This window comes from Alosa sapidissima, chromosome 20 (assembly GCF_018492685.1).
Source record: "Alosa sapidissima isolate fAloSap1 chromosome 20, fAloSap1.pri, whole genome shotgun sequence".
In the NCBI taxonomy this organism is placed as follows: domain Eukaryota; kingdom Metazoa; phylum Chordata; class Actinopteri; order Clupeiformes; family Clupeidae; genus Alosa; species Alosa sapidissima.
In genome coordinates this window covers 601,713-625,892 of record NC_055976.1, presented here as the reverse complement: position 1 = coordinate 625,892, position 24,180 = coordinate 601,713, and the positions used below count along the sequence as shown (strand labels likewise).

Below are 24,180 nucleotides of genomic sequence, written 5' to 3'. Positions count from 1 at the left end.
TGAACCATAACCATAAAAACCCTAGCCAACCACCATCAACCTAGGCACAGTCCGTCTCAAACACAAAACAAATTAGCCAGCTAGCTTACCTTACCTTACGCCCCATGTTGCCACCATATTACCACAATAAAATATCCAAATACTCTTAACCAACCTAGGCATGGTCTAGGTTGGTTAGGTTGGTCCGTCCCATTGATGTGGACTCAACCATAACCCTAAAAAACCCTAACCAACCACCATCGACCTAAGCACGGTCCGTCACAAAGACCAAACAAATGAGCCAGTTAGCTTACCTTAGCTTGCGCCCCAGGAAGGGTAACTTCTCCTTACCCACAACCATTCGCTTGCTCGTTCTGCTGCCAAGCACATGTTACTAACCACCTGCCTTAGACTTTCACAAAGAGGCAAAAAGTATCCCACAGGCAAGCTGACCGTACGGCAGAGTACAAAGCTTTAGTCATGACGCCAGAGACAGGTTACAAACATACAAGCATCCTAGGCAAGCATGAGGGCAACAAATCTGAGTTATAAACAAAGTCTTACCATTATTTATAGGACTAAAACAGAGTATTCTGGATGGATTACATAAAAGAAAGAAAAAGAGCTTTCATGATCTTTCATTAAAGGCATAATAATCAGCTGCAGCTCAAACTTGTTGCTGGAAGTTACAGTCTAAGGGACTATTTTCAGGTGCTGCGTGATATCATTGTGCTGCTGCGCCTATGGTACGTTCGCAACGTTCTTTGATTATTATGCCGGAATGAGAGTATAGTTCCATGTCAAATCAGCCTAGAAAATTGCCACGTTTCATTTTCCGTCTTAAACAATTTCTAGAAGGGACAAGTTTTAAACAGGAAAATTACCGAAAATCATAGACACTTTTAAGCGTGATGCTAGCAGGTGAGATGCTAATGGTCTAATCCGATTCAATTATCTATGCTAGGCTGGAGCTAAAAGTGATATCGCCAGACTCACAGAACGGCTGGATGAACTGGAGAAAGGTAAAAATCAATTGTTTAACTCGGGGAGGTGGGAAATGAGCGTAATTCCCCAAATGGTGGAATATCCCTTTAAGAGATAAGCTGGTTTCACGTCAGATTCCCTAAATCAGGCTGACCTTGGAGACCACAGCTAAAGAAAATTAAAAAAAAACTAAGATCATCTTTTTAATATCTACCTTTCTTTGGTAAGTGTAGCCAGTTAAACAACAGCAACCCCATTAGTCATTAAAACGCTAATTACTGGAAATTTCCCCACAATATACAACCTTGTCACCGATTGAGTGCGTCAGCCCACACACGCACTGAAATCCCTCTTTGAGAATCCCAAATGTCATTTTTATTTTAACGTGGGTTCTGCTGTGGGCAACGTTAAACCTTGTTTGTGCTCCAGCATCCGGATCGAAGTATGGGGTGATGAGTTTTGGAAGGCATGGGTACCCAGAAATTACCCATCAAATTCATTCTAACATTAAGTTAGAGCCTACACATTAGTTAGCCTGTACTGGATCTGATAATATTCCCGTAAGGTATAATGCACTCTTGTTGCTCAAATTAGATTCCCAGTACATTCTGGCATCGGCTCTGTTCGAAACGTGAAAAACTGCTGCCTTTTAAGAAATCCAACTGCGGAGCGAGGCAGCAAGTGCGGTTCAAAACCGAAAAAAAAACTTTTTGAAGACGGCATCGATGCACACTTCATGCTCCCTCCTACCCATAATCCTTTGCAACAACTTCTGAAACAGCTGTGAAAAGTAAACAAAGATAGCGGATGACATCAGTAATGGCTGCTGAATCTGTTGAAATGTAATTTGTGTGACATTATTTTGCTTAGACGGCATTGTGTGACAAGTGTCAAAGCAGCGGCCCTGCAGAACGTGCACCTAATTACCTAAACATAACCTGATAACCTAAACAAACCTACCCCCTACCAGGTTAAGTTCAAAGCCTATGTTACCATAGTGACTTACATACAGTAGCCTGGCCATTTTGGAACTGAAAGCCCAGGTTTACCACTTACTTTGGGTTAACATACCCAGTTAAGCCAGTAAACCCGCTTTCTGGAATACCCCCCAGGCTGCCACCACTTTGTTTGCAGTTTTTGAAGCCTATGTTGCCTAGAGACCAAGGTTTTTTTGCTGTGTACTCTAGAGCTGAAGATGTTTGCCACACCTGCCAGTGCCCAGGATCAACCTACAATCACATTGTTTGTTACAACAACAAAACCCAACCCTGCAAAGGTGAAACAAATGGTTACGGAGAACAATTGTGTCAGCTTTCGCTGTAAAGACATTAGGCCTTTTAATATTGTAAATGCCGTGGGGTTTGAAGAGCTGGCGCAATAACTAATTAATGTCGGGGCTATGTATGGGAGGGTTCCCGCAAACTTCAGAGTGCTGAGATGTTATGATGTTACAGAGGACTTAGGCTATTTTATTTCTTTGTTCCAACTTCCAAGTGGCCAAGACTACGTTAGTCATGAATAAATTATATTAAAAAATGTAAAAATGACTCATTCTTGACAAAAAGGGAAAGGAAAGGAAAATGAGCTGTGTGCGTGCAGAAATTTGAATAATGTTGGGCTGTAAACAGGTTTGGGCTTTTAAAAAGTTGTCAGTCTCGGGCTCGGGCCTTATCAGGCCTAACCCAGTAAACAAAATAAAGTCCTGGCGACGTCCCCTTAAGGTCCCCTGGCGAACGTCACCTCCTCGACATTGTGTAGGGTTCCCTTTACGTCCCGCGGACCTCTGTTCGGCAGGTCTAAAAGACGTCCACGAGACTTTGAGAGGACGTCCTGTAGTGGTCACCGCAGTGTTATGCGCGCGACGTTTATATTTCCGCGATGGTAAAAAAACAAAAACATAAAGCGCGATTTGGTATGGTATTCTGTAAATCTCAGCGTTGCTAGGAGAGAGGTAGACGGAACATGAACACGCATTAATGACTTGTTTTACAACTACGCAATCAACTTCACTCACCTCATATTTTCACGCATGTATGAAATCACGTCCTCCGAATGCATTACACTAATGATGAGTAGACATGGACATTTATACCGGGCTAGGATGTGCTGCTTTCACATCTACGGTGTCATTTTCTTAATAAACTAATACGACGTTTTAATGGGCATATCCCGTAGCATATTGTTCAATCAGAGTAGGCCTAGGCTAGCCTAAGATAAATTGTTCAAACCATATTGTTTCAAAATATTAAAAACTAATAATAGCCAAAAATACTAAATTAATCGCAATGCATGCTGGGAAGCAAAACTCAACATGAAATAAAGTACATGAAACATAACTAAAATGCATTGACGTTATATCCACTCGTTTTCTTGGACCTGCTGTGATCAAACAGGGACAGCCTATAAATGTAAGCCTTTCTTCCTGGAACATTGCAGATAAAGAAAAATGTATCGTTTTCTCTAGGCTATGAATGCTCTTTATTGCCAACTTTAAGATGAAATAAATATATTCTGATGTTTCTATTCTATATCATTGTTTTATTAATAAACAGTAAGGCTCTGGTGAGGCAGAGAGCTTCTGCTCCTCGTTAGAAATCTTATCGGATATGTGCACTCTTTGCTGTTTCCACAAGGAGCTGCTGTAACATCGGGGACAGCTAGGCCTATGCGTGACCGTTTTAAACGCGAGCATGCGTCAAATAAATTACAATGACATTTAAACAAGTCATGAAGAAGCAGTATCCTTAATTCTTCTGCAATGTAGAGCTAGATCGTTTTACAAATTAAGTAGTCACTTATGTTGCTAGACAACCCTAAACAAATGCTACGTGGACTGTTTTTAACATTTCTCTAGTTTTATTGCATCGTATTCAGCTCCAAAAGCCGGTTCAGTCCCAATTCGGCCGTGTGTGTGTTTCTGAAAATAAAACAGATAATAAGTATGTGACTACGTTAAATAAACCACTGCCTCCTATTTAGAGCATGTTACATGCATCACGTAATGACAGTTATCTGAAGAAAAGCGCATTGTAGGCTAAGCTAGAAGCTAAGAACAGCGACTTTGCTAACGTTACACCAAGCATCACATCAGCTAACATTTTGATAAAATCCCTTCCCTAGTTTGTAACGTTATACATTAATGTTAAACTCAAAATGTGTGTGCTATATAAATCAGCATGTCTGCATGCAGACATGCTGAATCAGGGCTCTCAAGTTTTGAAGTTTGCAAGGAGTGAGACTTTGTTTCTCAGGGGGGAGGGGGCGTGGCATTGGCACGGTGCCACGCCCCCTCCCCCCTGATCGAAGTACATGAAAGTCCTATGTCTGCTTGAACGCCCCCTCCCCCCGATCAACAGACCCATGAGAGAGCACAAATTCCATTATTTCAAACACACTGTTTTATTTATTCTAGAACCCTATAGTAAATAATAATAACATAAATTATAATAATAATTTCACCCAAATGGGCCCTTTGAACAGCAGTGGCTCATTCTGCTCTAAACAAACAGAAAACAACCAAATGAGAAAAAGCACATTTAGCCCCAAAATGGTCTCTTGAACAGTGGTGGTTCTATCTGTGTGTGTGTGTGTGTGTGTGTTTGAGTGATGTTGTGTGTTGTAAGTGTTTGTGGCAGATTTTGATGCCTTGATGACTGATACTGGGGGCTCCCATTTAAAGCACTGTGGTTCAATGTCAGCCATTTTCACAGTCATGAGGCCATCCTTAAAAATATTCTTGTTTGCAGTAACAGCCAAAATTTTTTTAAAAAATGGGTCGGTAGGTAGGTCAATATTTTTTTTTTTTTTCAAGATTCAAAGTAAAAAAAAGTTGGTGATTAAAATGGTGATTACGTAGGTATGAACAAATGTGCATATTGTGACATAACTGACTGGGTCCTCAACCCGTGCCTTCAGGCGCATCACTGCAAACCTCAATCTGATGCAGGTTATGTAGACCAGCCTTTCTCTAACTTCTTTGACCGGAGGCCCAGTCATGGCAGACTTTGGGGTCATAGGGCTCATCTACCCCACTCCCTCCAAATTGTCATTATCATTATCACAATCATTATTATGCCTATATTGTTATACATGCACTTTCACTTAAATGTTTTGTGACATGCACATCAGAGGACTGCTCTACTAATGTAAGATATAATTAGTTTCATTGCTTTTGCATGGTTGCATGATGCTTGCATAAGAAAAGAAATACTTGTCAAAACAGCAACAATTATATGGGTGCTATTGTTTTGGGATGTTTCCCTCATGCAAGAATCATACATTGGTAGGAAATGGAGAAAAAAAAGTGTTTTAAGTGTCGTTAAACAATTAAATAGCATTCAACAGGTTGAAGCGGAGCTTTGATACCAACGTTATCGATTAGTTTCAGTTTCTCTCGCGCAGACGCCTGCATTGAATGAACGCTCATAGGCTACCACCACTTTATTGTATGGCTCCATGTTTAATGACATCGATAGCAGAAACGTTTGTTTTCTTTTTTTGTCGGTCCGCGGTATCTTGATCAACTGCGCAGCAAATTATCAGACGAAGCACCGGGCCTAATTTCACTCCACGAATCCGCGGACCAGCAGTCTCCACGTTGCGGACCCACATCAAAACAAAACTATTTCCTGATTGGTTGAGAAATTCTATTTTCTGACTGGCCGATAGGTTAGTAACTGAACATCAGCTCTCTGAGCTGAATGAGCGCACAGACAGCAACGTTGTGTCACACGTTTGTAAAATACAGCCCTTAGAAATTTCTGTGCGGGCAAGTTAATAATTTCTCGGAGTGAGAAATGCCATGTGTGGCGTGTGAGCGTGTGAAGTCATTGAAATGCGTGTGTCTCACGCTCAATGCGTGAGACTTGAGAGGTCTGTGCTGAATTATGTAATTATGTAGCACATACATTTTGAGTTTAACGTTAACCCTTTTCCCAGTTTATAAAGTTGTGCATCTATGAGCATCTATGAAGTAGACATATGGTTCTACTTTGCTCATAGATGTTGTGCGTCTATGAGCAAAGTAGACATATGGTTCTACTTTGCTCATAGACACACAACTTCATAAACTATGATATGTTGCCTTAGACTACGGTAGGCTAATGCAGCTACTGCTAGAGACTAGATAGATAGATACTTTAGTCATCCCCAGACGTGTAACGTGAAGTCGTGCATGGATGTGATGTCTCCGTCCTGCAGGCGGCAGCCAGAGCGCTCTCAACTCCGCTGCCATGTATGAATAAACAAACGTCCCCCCCATGTCCCCGGTAAAACGTTATTGTCGGGTCCTTAGGAGGTATTTGAAATGACCAAATGCAAATGTCATCCAAGGGACCTGACGGTGACGTCCCCAGAAAGTCCTGCACCGGACGTCACGCAATAACCAAACAATAACTTGCTCCGGACGTCAAGGTCACCGGAACGTCCGCTAGAGAACATGACGTTCGGGACCAATCGGGGACGTCGTGAATGTCGGCATGAGGTCCGGGGGACGTCCCGTGTTTGTCGGGAACTTTTAAGGCCCGATTACAGCTCTAGTGTACTCACAGAATGGGCAGCTAGCGGATCATGAGATGATTGCTGAATGTGCCAAAAAAGTTATGGGCTTGAAATCGTGTACAATTGCTGAATGCACTTTTAGCAGGTCATTGGCTACGTGTGTCGTAGTCATTGTAACAACAATTTCATTGTAGTGACAACAGTGTGTAAGAAGACAGGTGCTTGAAGCATACTATTGACAGATGTATTGAGAAAAAAACATTTTGATTGTCATAATCTAAAATAAGCTTTTTTCTCAAATGTATAGCCCGATTCTGCAGAGGGACGACATATGGCAGGAATATGGTGAGTAAAAAAATGACCTTTGTACACCTAAAAAGGCTGAGATTCCATCCATTTGTGTTATGTTTATGGTTCTTAGCAGACACTTTTGTCCAAGCCAACTAACAATGACATCAATAAACGGAAATGTATCATGATACCCTGATATTATAACTGATAACCAATAAAAGCTTTATTTGACAGACAAAAAATAATGTAATTAATATTGAATGGATGAACAGAGTATTTTACCTTGTTCTCTGATGTTAACATAGAAGGCAATTTATGTCTGTCAAAACATGCTCAGAGGCTTTTTACATGCCTGTTTACAATGAATAGTTTTATGCTGATTGGCTGGCAACCTCACAATAAGCTCCAACAACTTCTACTTGAATCTCCAACTGAAAGTAGTAAAGCAACATGTAGAGGAGGGGCAGTGATCAGAGGGATGGTTCTTATCTTGACAACACTACAATAGGCTGTGGAAGATACAGCTGAGGGACCCTCAGTGAAGGCTCATGCAATTCACCCGTTGCTAAGTCCCGCCCATCAAAATGCAGATGAGCCAATGGCAGTTCAGTACCAGCCTCACACTCCTCCATAGAAATGTGTTAGAAGCTGTGATTTCCGTCTCGTTTTATGGGATTTTATAGAGAAGTGAGTCGAAAAGGATGGGCAAACAATGTGTATGGGATTAATGCAACACCGATACAGAGAATAGTGGCCTTACCCTAATCTTGTATGATCTCTGTAAATTGTATTCTCTCCTTCTGGTTATTGTAAGTAGTGTTGTCACGATACCAAAATTATTGTTTCCTAGTCAATAATTATTTGATTTGGGGGGCCCCACCACCTTGACGTCATCAGTAATATTTACACACACACAGAAAATGATGGCTTATGTAATATGTTTCTATTTCATATATTTTGGAATTCATATATAAGTGTATGTATTTTGATAATAATGTGTAGTATTTTATAATCAGCATAATTACTAGTAGCTAAAAATATTTTATCATTTGAATACTTCATATTGATTTTTAAACTTTTAGGCATATCTTTAATGTGGTGGGTAGGTCTAATTGAGTGTCTGTCACTTTAAGAAATACGTGAATAATTAGCCTTCAGTCACACAGTTTTAGGTTAGTGTAAAATAGTTGTGCATAGTGCATAACAAGGATATGTGGATGCAATTTGTTTTGTTTTCTGTGTCATTAGATAGAACAAGTTGAAGAAAATCTTTCTGGGATCATAGAAGAGATAAGTGTCTTGCAATGTTCATTAGTGATTTTAGTGAGCACTACACAAATGACAGACAGTTTGCCAAGCTGAGTAGCCTACATTAAACCCAACAATAGGCCCAAATTACCTAAATCTCATAGCCTAGATATGTTAGCAACACAAAGTTGAGAGATGTAAGTGAGCAAATCAACATGATATTAGACTATTATTATGTGTTGCTGTGTGGCCACAGCATCACTTAAACTAGCAGCCATGTCTCGCAGTTTATGGCACGACAGCTGTACCTGTTGTGTGTGAGGAGAAAAGACGTGCAGGCTAGGGGAGGCACTAGAATCATGCCTTGCGCGCGCACATGCTACTTCTTAAGAACAAAGTCATTCTTAAAAGTATCAACACTAATAAAATTAAGTATTGTGACAATTTTAATTTCAAGGTGTTGCAATACTTTTGCAGTATTGATGCACCGTGCTAATTCTAAGCAAAGTGTTTCTCCTTGTACCTAATCCACAACATCTGTGAATTAAGCCACACAGTCAACTTAATGTTAATAAGCTAAATAAAGATGTTTATTGTTCTAATGTAAGCCAGCTTTGTGTATAATGTGCTCGTCACTTGCAGGAGATTATACATTTTTTACTTAGGTTTGCTTTCTGATATGAAAATAAGGAAAGGGTGAGGCATGTAGTATACCGGCTTACTGACTTCAGTTGGGGGGGTATTGATATAGACTATGTGTGTGTGTATTGCAAGATGTATGATGATGAAGATGTAAATGTGTGCTTGTAAATAGTGCATCATTTTACAAAATTGTGGGCCCATTTACTAAATTGTGTCAAATGAATGCACTAAAATGAGTGCACTTTTTGCTAAAATGAGCGCATTACAGTATATACTACATTTTATGCACAATCTAGTAAAATTATATCATATTGAGTAAAACGAGTGCACAATTTGGTGAAATGAGTGCACATTCTCATGATACACACACACAAAAAAAATTCTCCAGGTCGTATTGAATTAATGTAGCTTAACTAGCCTAAGCCTACTCATTTTCTTTGATGCAAAAACACTTAATAAAGACACAACTGTTTGTAGCCTATATTCTACTCAAACCAACCTCTGAAATGTATAAAACTGAACTGGCAGATATCACAGAAAAAAAATGAATTTGGTGAAGCCTTAATTATATCTGACTTTTTTCTGTCTCAGCAGCAAGTAAACTAGCCTAGTTGGTCATCTTGGACAAATGCACTGTAAAACTTTGAACAAGACATCATCGCACGCTACTATCAGCGTAATATAGGCCTACCTGACTTACAGTGGCTCAAACGAAAAGTGCATTATCTGCTGGGATAGTGATGACAGACAAACCGAGAGGGATAAATGACAGCAGCAAGGCTTCGCTTTATCTCATACTAATCGTGCATTCTTCATTCATAGTCTGACTTATTATACTGATCTGTCATGGATTTGCACTGAGTTGATTCTCAATAATACGGAAAACAAAATGTGTTCCGTATCGGTTCAATACGGAACACATCTTTTTCCTTTCAAATACGTAAAGATTCTGTATTTTACGGAACGGTTGGCAGCCCTACTTTTACTTGTAGATAGGTAACATAGCTAATCACTGCTAACATTAATATAAATTAATTACACTTGCATCTCGTCAAAGTTTGTCACTCAACAAAGCTAGATTTGAATTTTGTGCCTGTCTCTCCATTAGATACTGGAGATCTTTGATGGATTCTAAACAAAATCAGGTCCTTGGGTCTCCAAAATAACCTTTTGGGATGTACTTTGCAAAGAGCTTACAGTAGCTTACAGCTACCATTGCAGTTCTAGCCAATTCCAATTCCAGCCAAATTTGTCAGAGTTTGTTGGCCTTAGCGACAGTAACTAAGGGGGGGCGGGACAGCGAAGGGTGAATTGAAGCAAATATACGTGTCATTATTCAGGGAGAAAAGTTGGCTCAATTGCCTGCATCAACCACTGTTCTCTCAAATCAGTCAGATAAAGGAGGAGGCGACTTTGTGTGTGGCTCATTAATTCTTTAGCACTTTATATAGCTAGAGCAAGGATTTAATACCTTTGCTTAGCCAATAGGTACAATAGTCGCAACAATTATATTCCCAATGATATTAGGTTATAAGGATGGACCATGCCCACTTCCTGTTTCATAACTGAATAAATACAGATCTTTTTTTGGTTGAACAGATACAGTTACAGATACAGATAATGAGGTCACTGTTCACCCTATATATATTAGGGATGTAACAATATCAAAATATTTCAATACGATACCCTCTGATACGACATGTTGCTACGCATCAGTCAAAGTTTGCCGATGACACAACTGTGGTGGGCCTAATCACTGATGGGGATGAGATGGCCTACGGGTGAGAACAGAGCAAGCCCGATGCCCGAGGCACCCCCATTGAAATCCTGTTGGTAGCATCGGCTAACTAGCGCCAGATTTCGGAGTGCAGGGGACAAGCCGAGATGAACTATGAGACAAAAGTTCACACTCGGTATCATGTTTCAACACACTTTCAGGTCAATATCACACCGAACTTCTCCTTTAAAATAAGTTAAAGGGGAACTTGGCAACTATTGCAACGTAATAAACCCATTTAGAAATCATTTGGATGGTTAAATTACCTGTTCCGGTGAAAATGGTGACTTTCCCCGCTGCGCCTAGCATCCCCAGGCGGAACACCAACCTTGCAACATTGAGACTACCGTCCCGGAAAGAGAAGTGAGAAACAAGAAACTTGTTTTAAAATTGTGTTTCTTACCTTGTAACATTCACATAGTTCTGCCAAACTTATAATAACCGTTCGCTAGCTTGTAAACAAATCCATGTGCTTTATCGTTACCTTTTCCCACAGTTTGAAATAGCTTAATGCGCAATTTCTCCAGCAGAGGGGGAAATCCTGCCAAGTTTCCCTTTAAAGCCTTCTTGAATTAAGTCAAAATTGTCTTTTGAGGGCATGATAGGTAAGTCTTTTCCTACTTAAACGATACCAAATAGATTTTTTTGATCTAAATTAAAGATTAATAACACTTGGTAAGATTTTATTTTTGGCATTGTAGCTTTAAATGCTAATGAACACTTTAAACTGCTTTGACACAACAGACTGGGAAATGTTTAAGCAGGCAGCCACTTACAACAATCAGACAGACATAGAGGATTACACAGACATTGTAACCTCTTAGATCACCAAGTGCATTGATGATGTGACCCACACAAAAGACATCATCACTCGGGCTAACTGGAAGCCATGGCTGACAGTGGATGTCCTCAGGCTGCTGAGGGCCAGAGACAAAGCCTACAGAGCTGGGGATGAAGCTGGCATGAGAACAGCGAGAGCCAACCTGTCCCGTGGCATCAAGGAAGCAAAAAAGAAATACACTCACAAGATAACCAGCCACTTCAAAGACAGCAGGAACGCACAAAGCCTATGGCAGGGCATTCAGGCCATCACGGACTACAAGCCCGCGCCACAGAGCTGTGAGAGCAACATCCCTCTGCTCAACAATCTGAACCGTTTCTTTGCTCGCTTTGAAGCACAAAACAGCACTTGCCCACAGAAGACCCCTCCCCCTCCACACGAGCAGCCCCTGTGCCTCTCTGCCGACAGCGTGAAGAGGACACTTGCTGCTATCAACACCCGTAAGGCAGCAGGCCCAGACAACATCCCAGGTCGTGCGCTGAAGGACTGCGCTGAGGAGCTTAAGGATGTCTTCACAGACATCTTTAACACTTCCCTGAAGCAAGCCATCGTCCCATCATGTTTCAAAGCTGCCACCATCATACCTGTGCCGAAGAAAACTGCTCCATCCTGCTTCAATGACTACCGCCCCGTGGCACTGACACCCATCATCATGAAGTGCTTTGAGCGGCTAGTCATGTCACACATCAAATCCATTCTCCCCACCACCCTGGACCCCTTCCAGTTTGCATACCGAGCCAAACGGTCCACAGAGGATGCAATCTGCTCTGCCCTCCACCCAGCCCTCACCCACCTGGAAAAAAGAGACTCATATGTGAGATTGCTGTTTATAGACTTCAGTTCTGCATTCAACACCATAATACCACAACAACTCATCTGCAAACTTGACAAACTGGGACTCCGTACCTACCTCTGCAACTGGCTACTGGACTTCCTCTGTCAGAGGCCTCAAGTAGTACGTGTTGGCAACAATATCTCAAGCAGCATCACACTGAGCACGGGGGCCCCCCAAGGCTGCGTGCTCAGTCCGCTGCTTTTCACCCTGCTGACGCATGACTGCACTGCAACCTACAGCAACAACCACATAGTGAAATTTGCTGACGACACAACTCTGGTGGGTCTCATCACCAAGGGCGACGAGACTCAATACAGGTTGGAGGTCGACCTTCTGACCACGTGGTGCAGGGACAACAACCTCCTGCTGAACGTCAGCAAGACCAAGGAGATTGTTGTTGATTTCCGTAGAGGTCACACCCAACACCTGCCACTGACCATTGACGGTGCTGTGGTGGAGAGAGTGAGCAGCACCAAATTCCTGGGGGTGCACATCAGTGAAGACCTTTCCTGGACCACCAACACTGCATCACTGGCGAAGAAAGCTCAGCGCCGCCTGTACTTCCTGCGGAAACTCAGGCGAGCAAGTGCTCCACCAGCCATCATGACCACATTCTACCGAGGCACCATTGAGAGCATCCTGTCCAGCTGTATCGCTGTGTGGGGCAGAAGCTGCACTGAATACAACAGGAAAGCCCTGCAGCGCATAGTGAACACAGCTGGAAGGATTATTGGTGCTTCTCTCCCCTCCCTGAAGGACATTTACACCACCCACCTCACCCGCAAGGCGACCAAAATTGTGAGTGATGCAAGTCACCCCGCTCACAATTTGTTTGATCTACTGCCCTCTGGGAAGAGGTACAGAAGCCTGCGCTCCCGCACCACCAGACTCACCAACAGCTTCATACACCAGGCTGTTAGGATCCTGAACTCTCTCCCCCCTCTCCCCCCTCCACCCTCAGCTACATAACATCCTGGACTTTTAGACCCAATATGGCTGCCTTGCACTACTCCACTTGCACTACTCCACTTGGACACTTGCACACTTGCAACTTGTTGTTGTTGTCCTGTTGTCCTGAACACTTCTGAACACACTTCTGCTGCTCTTACATAACTTGCACCACTATGCCACTTGCATACTTAGGTCAAACAAAACTACCTCAGCCATTTATTGGCCTGACTTTTGCACTATTATATTGACTGTCTACTGTATGCACAATTGCACAATTTCTACCAAATTTTGCTGCTATTATTTCTTCATGTATGTGCCTTCTTATTTTTTACTTTTTATATTGTTTACTTGAATGTTATGTTTGTCTGTGGACCTAATTGGTAAAATATGTCTTGTCTCCACCGTGGGATAGTAGGAAACGCAGTTTCGATCTCTTTGTATGTCTTATCTGAGTTTTATCTGAGTTCAAAAGCAGGAAATTGTTTGTCATCCATGTCTATATATGTCTCTTATACATGTGTCAAGTTTGGCTAACGGGGTTAAAAAAAATCTGACTAAACCTATATGACCGCCGCTTCGCTGCGCAAAACTGCACGAAATTGGAAGTGTAGGATCATTATGACACCCTCTGAATGCACGCCAAGTTTCGTGGAATTCCGTTCATGGGGGGGCCACACAATAAATTAATTTATGTTACTATACACCAACTGGCCTGTAGGTGGCCGGAGACAGTTTTCTGTGAATATCTCGAGAACCGTAGGGCCTAGGAGGTCCACCTTTTTTTTGTATGTTGGTCTTAAGGGGGCATGTCAACCCATCCCATTACCACTTATTTCATGTATAGTGCCACCTAGTTAAAAAATAAAAAGCAAAAAATTAGGTGTTTTCATCACAATATCTCTGGCTGGTCAAAACTGCACGAAATTGAAAGTGTAGGATCATTATGACACCCTCCGAATGCATGACAAGTTTTGTGAACTTTTGTTCATGGGGGGCCTTACAATAAAATAATTTATGTGTACATTTAGTGACCGTACACCAACAAGGATTCCCGGGACACTGAAAGACCGGGGTACACGAAACTTGGTGGGCCTTCGTTTTGATCTGTAGCCCCCCCGCTGTACTGGACCCCCCGAAAGGAGGGTAGGGCAGACACAGTTTTCTGTGAATATCTTGAGAACCGTAGGGCCTAGGATGACCAATTTTTTTCTTATGTTTGCCTCCAGTGGTCATGTTAACCCATTCCATGTGCACACATGTGCATAAACAGATACACACGCACACACATACATACATTCACAGTAATCATACGTATGACACATACTCACACAGTAGACATATGTACGCATGCATGCACATGCACAAACACACATACGCAGGCAAACACACAAGCACGCACACACACACACTCACACACACATACACACATAAAGATAAACGTGTACACGCACACATGCACACAATTCAAGAATTTCTCAGAATTATGAACAGGCAAGATGGGGGTGGGGTTGTATAAAATGAATTTTACATGTGAAATCTATGAACTAATCATGTTTTGGTACTTGTTGTCTAGCAGATACCAGTGAGAATTGAGTGTGGATAATGCAATTTAGTGAGACAGTTAGAATCATATAGGCCTTTCAGCGTGATTTTATTTTTGTGGAAAAAATGTGCTGGACTGGGCGGCGGTCATATTTTGTACCGCTCTGCGGTACATCTAGTTATTTAACTAATTGTTATTTAACTGTGCTTCTGCCTATCTCAATATGAACCACTCCCCATAGGACCCTTACAATAGATAAATAGATACTTTATTGATCCCCAAGGGGAAATTCAGGAAAAAAAACACAGAGCTACCTTGACATGCTGCCACTCTTGTCTGCGCCAGAACCGCTTGCAATAAAGTTGGTTAAGCTTAATTAATATATTAGTAGTAGCCTATATAGCTATCAGTGTGGGGCCCCTTATAATAAAGTTGGTTAAGCTTAATTAATATTAGTAATATATAACTATTAATCAGACGTTGAAGCGACTGAGACCAAAACTGGCTTATCACATTTATTCCTTTAGGAAAAGTTAAAACAAAACATGCCTTCAGGCACTGGCTTACATAAAACAGCATCTGCACAAGCAAAATAAAAAGAAGTAGTTGAATGGGCTACAGTATATTACATGCATCATTCCTATACCATCACTGTCAGCCCTACTAGCAAGGGAGACATGCGACATGGAATGTTCAGGTGCACAGAACGACAGTTAATTTATATTCTCACTAAACTGTTATTTCAGTTAGCCTATTAGCTGGTTTTATTTGCGTTGAGCTCAATGAGCATCAAACCAGCTAATAGGCTAACTGAAATAACACCCATGCCAATCTCTGTATGGTGAAGGGTATGTGATGATGTGGGGCTATTTTAATTCCAAAGGCCAAGGTAACTTTATCAGGATGCACAGTATTCTGGATCCATGAAATAACTGGCCTTTAAAAATAAATATCTGCCTGTCTCTATGGGAATTTAACATAGGGGTGGGAATACTTATGACCCCTGTATTTTAAGGAAGAACATTTATTTATTTATGATACATTATTCATTCACTAAGAAAATCTGTGTCCTTAAAGGTTAGATATTTCCTCATTTTTCACTTAAGGCATTAAGATTTCCAATCTTACAATTTCCTAAAGATGATTTTATATTCCTCTTTTCAGTCAACTTTAGCATTGGTGCCAATACTTTTGGCCATCACTGTACATGTTATTATCAACGTTTGTCAATATATAAAAGGCCCTTACAGAAATATTCCAGCGTATATTTACCTTCTATATCTTAAATGGGCCTGTAAAATGCCCATTCTAGTGAGTGTCAATTTAAATTTTCAATTTAATTTCATTTATAGAGCACCAAAACATTACACGACTCATGGCGCTTTACAGAGGGTTAAACAATCAGAGAAGGCCCATGAGTAACAGGGCCTAGAGTTTTTTTTGTCCACATCACATAAAAAATATCGGAGCAGTGTTTACCTTTCAGGCCAAATACAGAGGAGCATTCAGTAAGTTACTTTCTCTACAAACACAAAATTTCTGTACTTCCAAAAACGTCATGACTAGCAACTGAACTTTGAACAAAGTTACTCACAGTCTTTTGACAAAATACATGATAAGACAATGAAAATGCGACGGACAGCATAGTAAAAAGTGTGTTTGGTCAGTTGTAAACACGGGAGGACAGGACCATAACGTTAGCTAGCAATAATAACTTAGTATTAACTGAGGCAAAGTTACGTATTAACAATATTTGGTGATCTAAATCAACATTATTGACCTGCCTGCATGGTTTTCATAATATATTACATCTGAGTTACAGATGACAATTGAAATCAGACAAGCTTAAATAGAGTACCAAAGCCATTACTTCACGTTGTCCAGGCAACCAGATTTTCTGTTCTAAACAACCGAACCTAGATGGCATTTTCTATTGGTTCACTGTGCTCTTTCTTCAAAAACGAGAATAAATTAATGATTTTGAAATGCATGCTTCGTGCCGCCCCCCGAGTTGGGCCATTACATTATTCATGGCCAGACTCCCCTCCCCCTTCACTCCCCTCCCTGAAGGACATTTACACCTCCCACCTCACCCGCAAGGCGACCACAATTGTGAGTGATGCAAGTCACCCCGCTCACAATTTGTTTGATCTACTGCCCTCTGGGAAGAGGTACAGAAGCCTGCGCTCCCGCACCACCAGACTCACCAACAGCTTCATACACCAGGCTGTTAGCATCCTGAACTCTCTCCCCCCTCCACCCTCAGCTACATAACATCCTGGACTTTTAGACCCACAATGGCTGCCTTGCACTACTCCACTTGCACTACTCCACTTGTACACTTGCACACTTGCAACTTGTTGTTGTTGTCCTGTTGTCCTGAACACTTCTGAACACACTAATTGGTAAAATATGTCTTGTCTCCACCGTGGGATAGTAGGAAACGCAATTTCGATCTCTTTGTATGTCTTGAAATGTGAAGAAATTGACAATAAAGCAGACTTTGACTTTGACTTTGACTTTGAATCTTTCGGATTTGGGCCTGAAATCTCCAGGCTACCCCATGAGCAGGCTGTCAAAAAATGTGTCTTTGTAGGCAGCCTAGGCACTGAGATCTGTACACAAAAACAATTGGTGCTACCAACCACTCAAAACCAAAATAAATAGTGTTCCAACCAATCACCGACAGGGGGTGGGTGTTGTGGGGTTTTGCGCTCGTGCACAGCTGCATGCGAAGTCAGAGCTGAAGGAGGGCAGCGTCTGCCATTATCTGGAGCTGTCAATGAACATGTAGATTAATGCCTGAATCAATCCCCAAGAGGAGGAGGAGGGTGAGGGAATATCAGCCACGTCGAGTATTGTGTGTCTGTCGCTTTAAAAAAAAGCACGTTCATGATCATTTTTTTTTTCCATGATGCACGAAACATGGAAGGGGAGGGCCAAGCTAGCCCGGTTTGTTTGGGATCTCGCTTCAAACACTCAACAGAAGTAATGTCACCCGCTATCACGGATACTACCTTTAATGTAGTCTTATCAACTTTTTAAAACTGTTTACTGGTCATTTTTAACTATTGTATTGTTTTATTTTGTAAGTCACTTTAACAAATGTGTCTGCTAAATTCCATAACTATATATATATATATATATATATATATATATATATATATATATATATATATATATATATACACACACACACACAAATACATATACATGGCTGTTTAGTATATTTATAATGCATTTTGAACCTTTTCCTGTAGGAGCAAACAACTCCCTGGAACAGATGGAAATGAGAGTGCAGCTACTACTTTAGAAAAGTGCTATGCACCAAGATTCATCCAGGTTCCTCAAGACCTTACCATGGAGGAAGGAAGGTTCTGTAGGATTGACTTCAAGGTAAGTCCGATTCTGGGGATACATAATGGACCTTTCTGCTTTTGAGCCTTAGTTACTGTTGCTAAGGTCCCACAGGCTTTTGCAGCGGTGATGTTAAACTTAATGTAGGGAGAACCAGAGAACCAGCGTTTAACAATTAATCAATTAATTATGGTTATTAACTTGCTTTGACATTACTCAGGCAGAAATATCAAGGGCTAAGAGGGCATTGACTTACGATTAGAGGCTTACGATTAGAATCTTTGAACTAAAAAAATGAGTGAATTTGTCTCAACGCAGCCAGGCATGACACCACAACTAACATCCCTTACGAAAGGAAATATAAGTAAGTATAAGTATATATACTCTTTTGATCCCGTGAGGGAAATTTGGTCTCTGCATTTATCCCAATCCCAGTGAAACACACTCAGCACACAGTGAACACACAGTGAGGTGAAGCACACACTAATCCTGCTGCAACAACAGCGGCGCTCGGGGAGCAGTGAGGGGTTAGGTGCCTTGCTCAAGGGCACTTCAGACGTTCCTACTGGTCGGGGTTCGAACCGGCAACCCTCCGGTTACAAGTCCGAAACGCTAACCAGTAGGCCACGGCTGCCCCCAAAATAAAAACTAAGTTACAGGTTCACCATACCATTCTAAAAGATAGCAAATTATAATAGAGCTGTTCGGAATGAGAGAAGGATCCACTTCTCTAAGGTAATTGCTGAAAATAGAGGAAACTCTAGGACAGGGGTGTCCAAACTTTTTGACTCAAGGGCCACATTGGGTTTTGAAAATTGGCTGGCGGGCCACACACAAAAAATAATATATATACAAGTATATAAATATAACGTGTTGTATCATTTGAATGACAAAGTAATTTTGTTGTAGAAAATTAATTTCTTAAGAAATACTGTTAATTTGATGCTGTTTAATTCATGTATAAATGGTGCACTGTCACTTTAAGACTCTTTTGCCAGCTCCACTCAAATAGCCTATGGCTAGTGCTGTGCCTATGGCTGTGCCCTCTCACAGTTTATAAATGGTCAGTAGTGGGAACTACTGTTGCCATCGCGATTTCCTTTTAAAAGTTTCTCATAAAAAGGAGTTATCAATTATCAACAATGACAAGCCAGCTGGAACCTGCCGCGCTCTCTTCCTTTCTGCACGCTCAAATGTGTTCCCAAAGTAAATGGAGTAGCATAGTTTGGACACCCCTGCTCTAGGATGTTGTTCTCCACCATTGATAGGCTACTGCATGCTACCTTTTGACACACTCAGTCAGGCACCCTCTCTAACATGCAAAGAATTTGCAGACTTCTTCAAAAACAAAGTAGTTTCTATAATGAAGGTTATAAGTTTGACAGTACAGCCAAAAACAGCCCCACAAAATTAAGATACTTTAGAACTATTACTCAATCTGAGCTTAGCAAAATTATATCGCAGACTGGCTCCTTAACATGTGCTTTAGATCCAATCCCTACTAGATTCCTCAAAAACGTATATGATAGCTTAGCTCCCTTTATTATGACCGCCGCGCAGCGAAGCGGCGGTCATATAGGTTTAGTCAGATTTTTTCTTTTTTTTTTTTTTTTTTTTTTTTTTTTTTCTTTTTCGCATGCCCAAATTTCCGTCAATGATTCCCGGGACACTGAAAGACCGGGGTACACGAAACTTGGTGGGCATGTAACCCCACATGGATAGCATGGAACCATCGTTTTTTATTTTGATCTGTAGCCCCCCCACTGGACTGGACCCCCCGAAAGGAGGGTAGGGCAGACACAGTTTTCTGTGAGTATCTCGAAAACCGTAGGGTTTAGGAGGACCATTTTTTTTTTTTGTATGTTGATCTCAAGGGGCCATGTCAACCCATTCCATAACCACTCATTTCATGTATAGCGCCACCTAGTTAAACACAAAAAAGTAAAAATGAGGTGTTGTAATTGAAGGTATCTGTGACCTAACATAGTCAAAACTGCACGAAATTGGAATTGTAGGATCATTATGACACCCTCTGTATGCACGCCAAGTTTTGTGGAATTCCGTTCATGGGGGGCCACACAATAAATTAATTGGTAACACTTTATTTTAATGTGTCGCTGTTACAGTGTACCTACCTAATTAGGTACAGTGGTACAACCTGTGTAACAACATGTACTATCAGGTACTATCATTGTACTTGCATTATGTATTTGTGGGTACCTACATATAGTTGTTACATTGTAATACTGAGTGCTTTTACAAAACTTTGCCAATTTGCCTAAATTTTCATCAGAGGCAAAGAGCTGACCTGAGACCTGCTGGATGGGGTAAATCTGGTTATGATAGATTTGATATACAAAGCATTCTTAGCTCCAGTCAAGGCCTCATTGTCTTCAGTGTACATGTAACAGCTGTGCTGCTACAACCTTGTTACTCTTTGATACAATGGAATAAACCTATTAAGTGTACCATTTAATTACTTACATGTACATATGACATGTATGTTATGTCTTCGATGTCTTGGAACAGGTCTACTAATTCACTACAGTTGATATATGTATAGTACATATATCAACTGTGTTGGTACACACGTATTGCTCTTTGATACAGTGGCATAAACCCATTAAAATGAAGTGTACCAGTTAAGTACTTACAATTACATACAGTATTACATGTATGTTGTGTCATTGGTGTCTTGGAACATGTCTGCCATTACCCTACATACTGTAGTACATGTATCAACTGTGTTGGTACACATGTATTACTCTTTTGGTACAGTGGAATAAACCCACAGTACATGTGAATTAGTAGACCTGTTCCAAGACAAGACCTGTTCCAGTTTATTCCACTGTATCAAAGAGTAACAAGGTTGTAGCAGCACAGCTGTTACATGTACACTGAAGACAATGAGGCCTTGACTGGAGCTAAGCATGCTTTGTATATCAAATCGATCATGACCCGATTTACCCCATCCAGCAGGTCTCAGGTCAGCTCTTTGCCTCTGATGAAAATTTAGGCAAATTGGCAAAGTTTTGTAAAAGCACTCAGTATTACAATGTAACAACTATATGTAGGTACCCACAAATACATTATGCAAGTACAATGATAGTACCTGATAGTACATGTTGTTACACAGGTTGTACCACTGTACCTAATTAGGTAAGTACACTGTAACAGCGACACATTAAAATAAAGTGTTACCAATTAATTTATGTTACTATACACCAACTGGCCTGTAGGTGGCCGGAGACAGTTTTCTGTGAATATCTCGATAACCGTAGGGCCTAGGAGGTCCACCTTTTTTATGTATGTTGGTCTTAAGGGGGCATGTCAACCCATCCCATTACCACTTATTTCATGTATAGCGCCACCTAGTTAAAAATTAAAAAGCAAAAAATTAGGTGTTCATCACAATATCTCTGGCTGACAAGGTCAAAACTGCACGAAATTAAAAGTGTAGGATCATTATGACACCCTCCGAATGCATGCCAAGTTTTGTGTACTTTCGTTCATGGGGGGCCTTACAATAAAATAATTTATGTGTACATTTAGTGACGTACACCAACAAGGATTCCCGGGACACTGAAAGACCGGGGTACACAAAACTTGGTGGGCATGTACCCCCACATGGATAGCATGGAACCGTCATTCTTCGTTTTGATCTGTAGCCCCCCCGCTGGACTGGACCCCCCGAAAGGAGGGTAGGGCAGACACAGTTCTCTGTGAATATCTTGAGAACTGTAGGGCCTAGGATGACCAATTTTTTCCGTATGTTTGCCTCCAGGGGTCATGTTAACCCATTCCATGTGCACACATGTGCATAAACAGATACACACGCACACACATACATTTACAGTAATCATACGTATGACACATACTCACACAGTAGACATATGTACGCATGCATGCACATGCACAAACACACAAGCACGCACATACACACACACACACACACACACACACACACACACATAAACATAAATTTGTACACGCACACATGCACATAATTCAAGAATTTTTCCCGTCATCTACTCCCTGAATTTTTGGTCATTGATACCCGGGACACCGAACCACCGGGGTACATGAAATTTGGTGGGTATGTAGCCCCACTAGACTTTTACGGAAAAATTTCATTTCGTCCCCGGGGACCACCACCAGACACCCACATACTATCGGTATTAGAACGGCCGATACATAATTACAAATTCAGTAGGATTAAAAGAAAGCCAAAATAAATATTCATCATCATCATCATGGCTGCATTTTCAGTATTGGCGATAAGTAGTCGTTTGTCCACTAGATGGCGCATCGTTGCAGTGAGACGTAATTTTGTTGGAAGTTAAAAGTGGGTTGGAAAAAACAATGGACGCTTCCTACAAGGACTGTAATTTACCGCAGCGGACATCTAATAAGGATAGGACGATGTTCACATGAAGTGTAATTCCCATTTCTTCTTGAAGCCGAAATAAATCTGAGGATGTTTATCGGACATGCTTGGTTTTTACTGCAGGTACGTTAATCTTGTAATATCAATAAGGACCTAGGTAATGTTACCGTTAGCGTTAATTGAGTGATGGAGGCATTTGATTGATTGCATTTGTAGAAAACTATAAATGCGGTTATACCAAGCAAATTGATAGCAGCACTGTTTGTATCTTTCGACTGTCATTTATTGCACGTGCTACAAAATCATTCTGTGCAATGGAAGATTTACCAACGTTACACCGGTCTGATACAGTTTTGCCTATACATGCGTGAGACTGAGACGCCTGTTTATTTTGTTTTAAGTGTGTGCATGGTGTGAGAGGGGAATCGATGTGCTTTGATTACAGCTTGGTAGTTGTAGTCTTGTGAAATTAAAAAGCACGTGTGTGTGAAGTATCCAAACAATGACACCTTCATTTCATTATGGCTGCTTTAGCAACACACCTTAAGCTACTGTGTAGTGGGTCCCATCTAGAAGTGGCTACTTCATTTGCGCTTTCCTTGACTCATGGAGCTGCTTGAATGTTATTACAATTTTTCGCCACGATATGGCAGTTTAAGTCTGCTTGATACTGTAAGGCGTAAGCCATTGGTTTCCAAAGGAGATTTTATTTGTGTCGCCAGCATAGCCTATTGACAATTTATGTTGTAAATAGGCCTACCTTATAATCCTACCTGTAGCTTAGGGAAGCTAACAGCTTTCTATTAGGATCTAGTTTGTTAGTTACCGTTTTGTCATAACTCCCTGTTGCATTTTTGCATTTAGAATAGCCAGAGCGTGTATATCTCAATCGGAAAATTAAACAATATCGGGTGCCTATGGACTAGGCTGGGTGAACCCAGCCTGATCTGCCCGCTATTTATTTTTTGATTTCTTAAAAGATTGAGCTTGGTCTGATGAAAGCCAGACTAGCCATGGACCTCAGTTACACAATGCAAGGGAACATGAATCAGCCTATATTTGCACGAACAATAACGGACAAAAGCTCTTCAACTTTGGCCCGTTAAAATGTGTATGAACAGTCTAGCGACGCATTTCATCAAGGCCCATTTGGACATGTCAGTTATTTGCACCACTGGTTAGATGTAAAACAGCATTTCGTTTCAGACTAGGCTACTGTTACTTAATTTGTGCATTAACAATAACGTTTCAGACTACTGTTACTTAATTTGTGCATTGACAATAAAGTATTACATGAACTAAAGATGACTAAAATCTTATGTAGAAGAAGAAACATTCACAAAAAATCCATCCATCCAAAAATGACCTTTGTTTTTGATAGCTGTTGAAAACGGCATGGAACTGACAGAGATGTTTTTGTTTATAAATACACAAAAAATAAATAAATAAATAAATAAATAACATTATGCTGATACCTTTTGCTTTTCCCAAATACAATGTAGCCTACAGGTGTAAGTGACCTTTCATCAATCCAGTTGCAATGGATGAACTGTGATTAACTGCCCTACTTGTGATTGTTTAGAGATTTTAAAGGTTTTATAACAATGCTACATCTTCTTTGGCTATTCTACAATCTATTCACCTTTTCAGCACCAGTAGGCTACTTTCTGTGCAGCCGCACACACACACTCAGGCATGCCAAACAAGCATACACAAAAGTTTCAAGAGTGGGGGATGGAGTAAAATATGGAGACAAATTGAAGTGTGATTTATTTTCGCGGAACGGATGTACAGGACTGAGCGGCGGTCATATTTTGTACCGCTATGCGGTACATCTAGTTCTCAA

The 24,180-nt window shown here is 41.0% G+C and overlaps 1 protein-coding gene across 5 annotated transcripts in view; it reads left to right on the top strand.

The window, feature by feature from the left end:
- Positions 1-24,180, top strand: part of myot (myotilin) — a 208,189-nt gene that overhangs the window by 143,604 nt on the left and 40,405 nt on the right. For all 5 annotated transcript variants that reach the window (XM_042074328.1, XM_042074329.1, XM_042074326.1 and 2 more), the window contains 2 exons: positions 6,770-6,807; positions 17,851-17,986. In XM_042074328.1, coding sequence (XP_041930262.1) covers positions 6,770-6,807; positions 17,851-17,986 — 174 coding nt within the window. The remainder of the gene's footprint in view (positions 1-6,769; positions 6,808-17,850; positions 17,987-24,180) is intronic.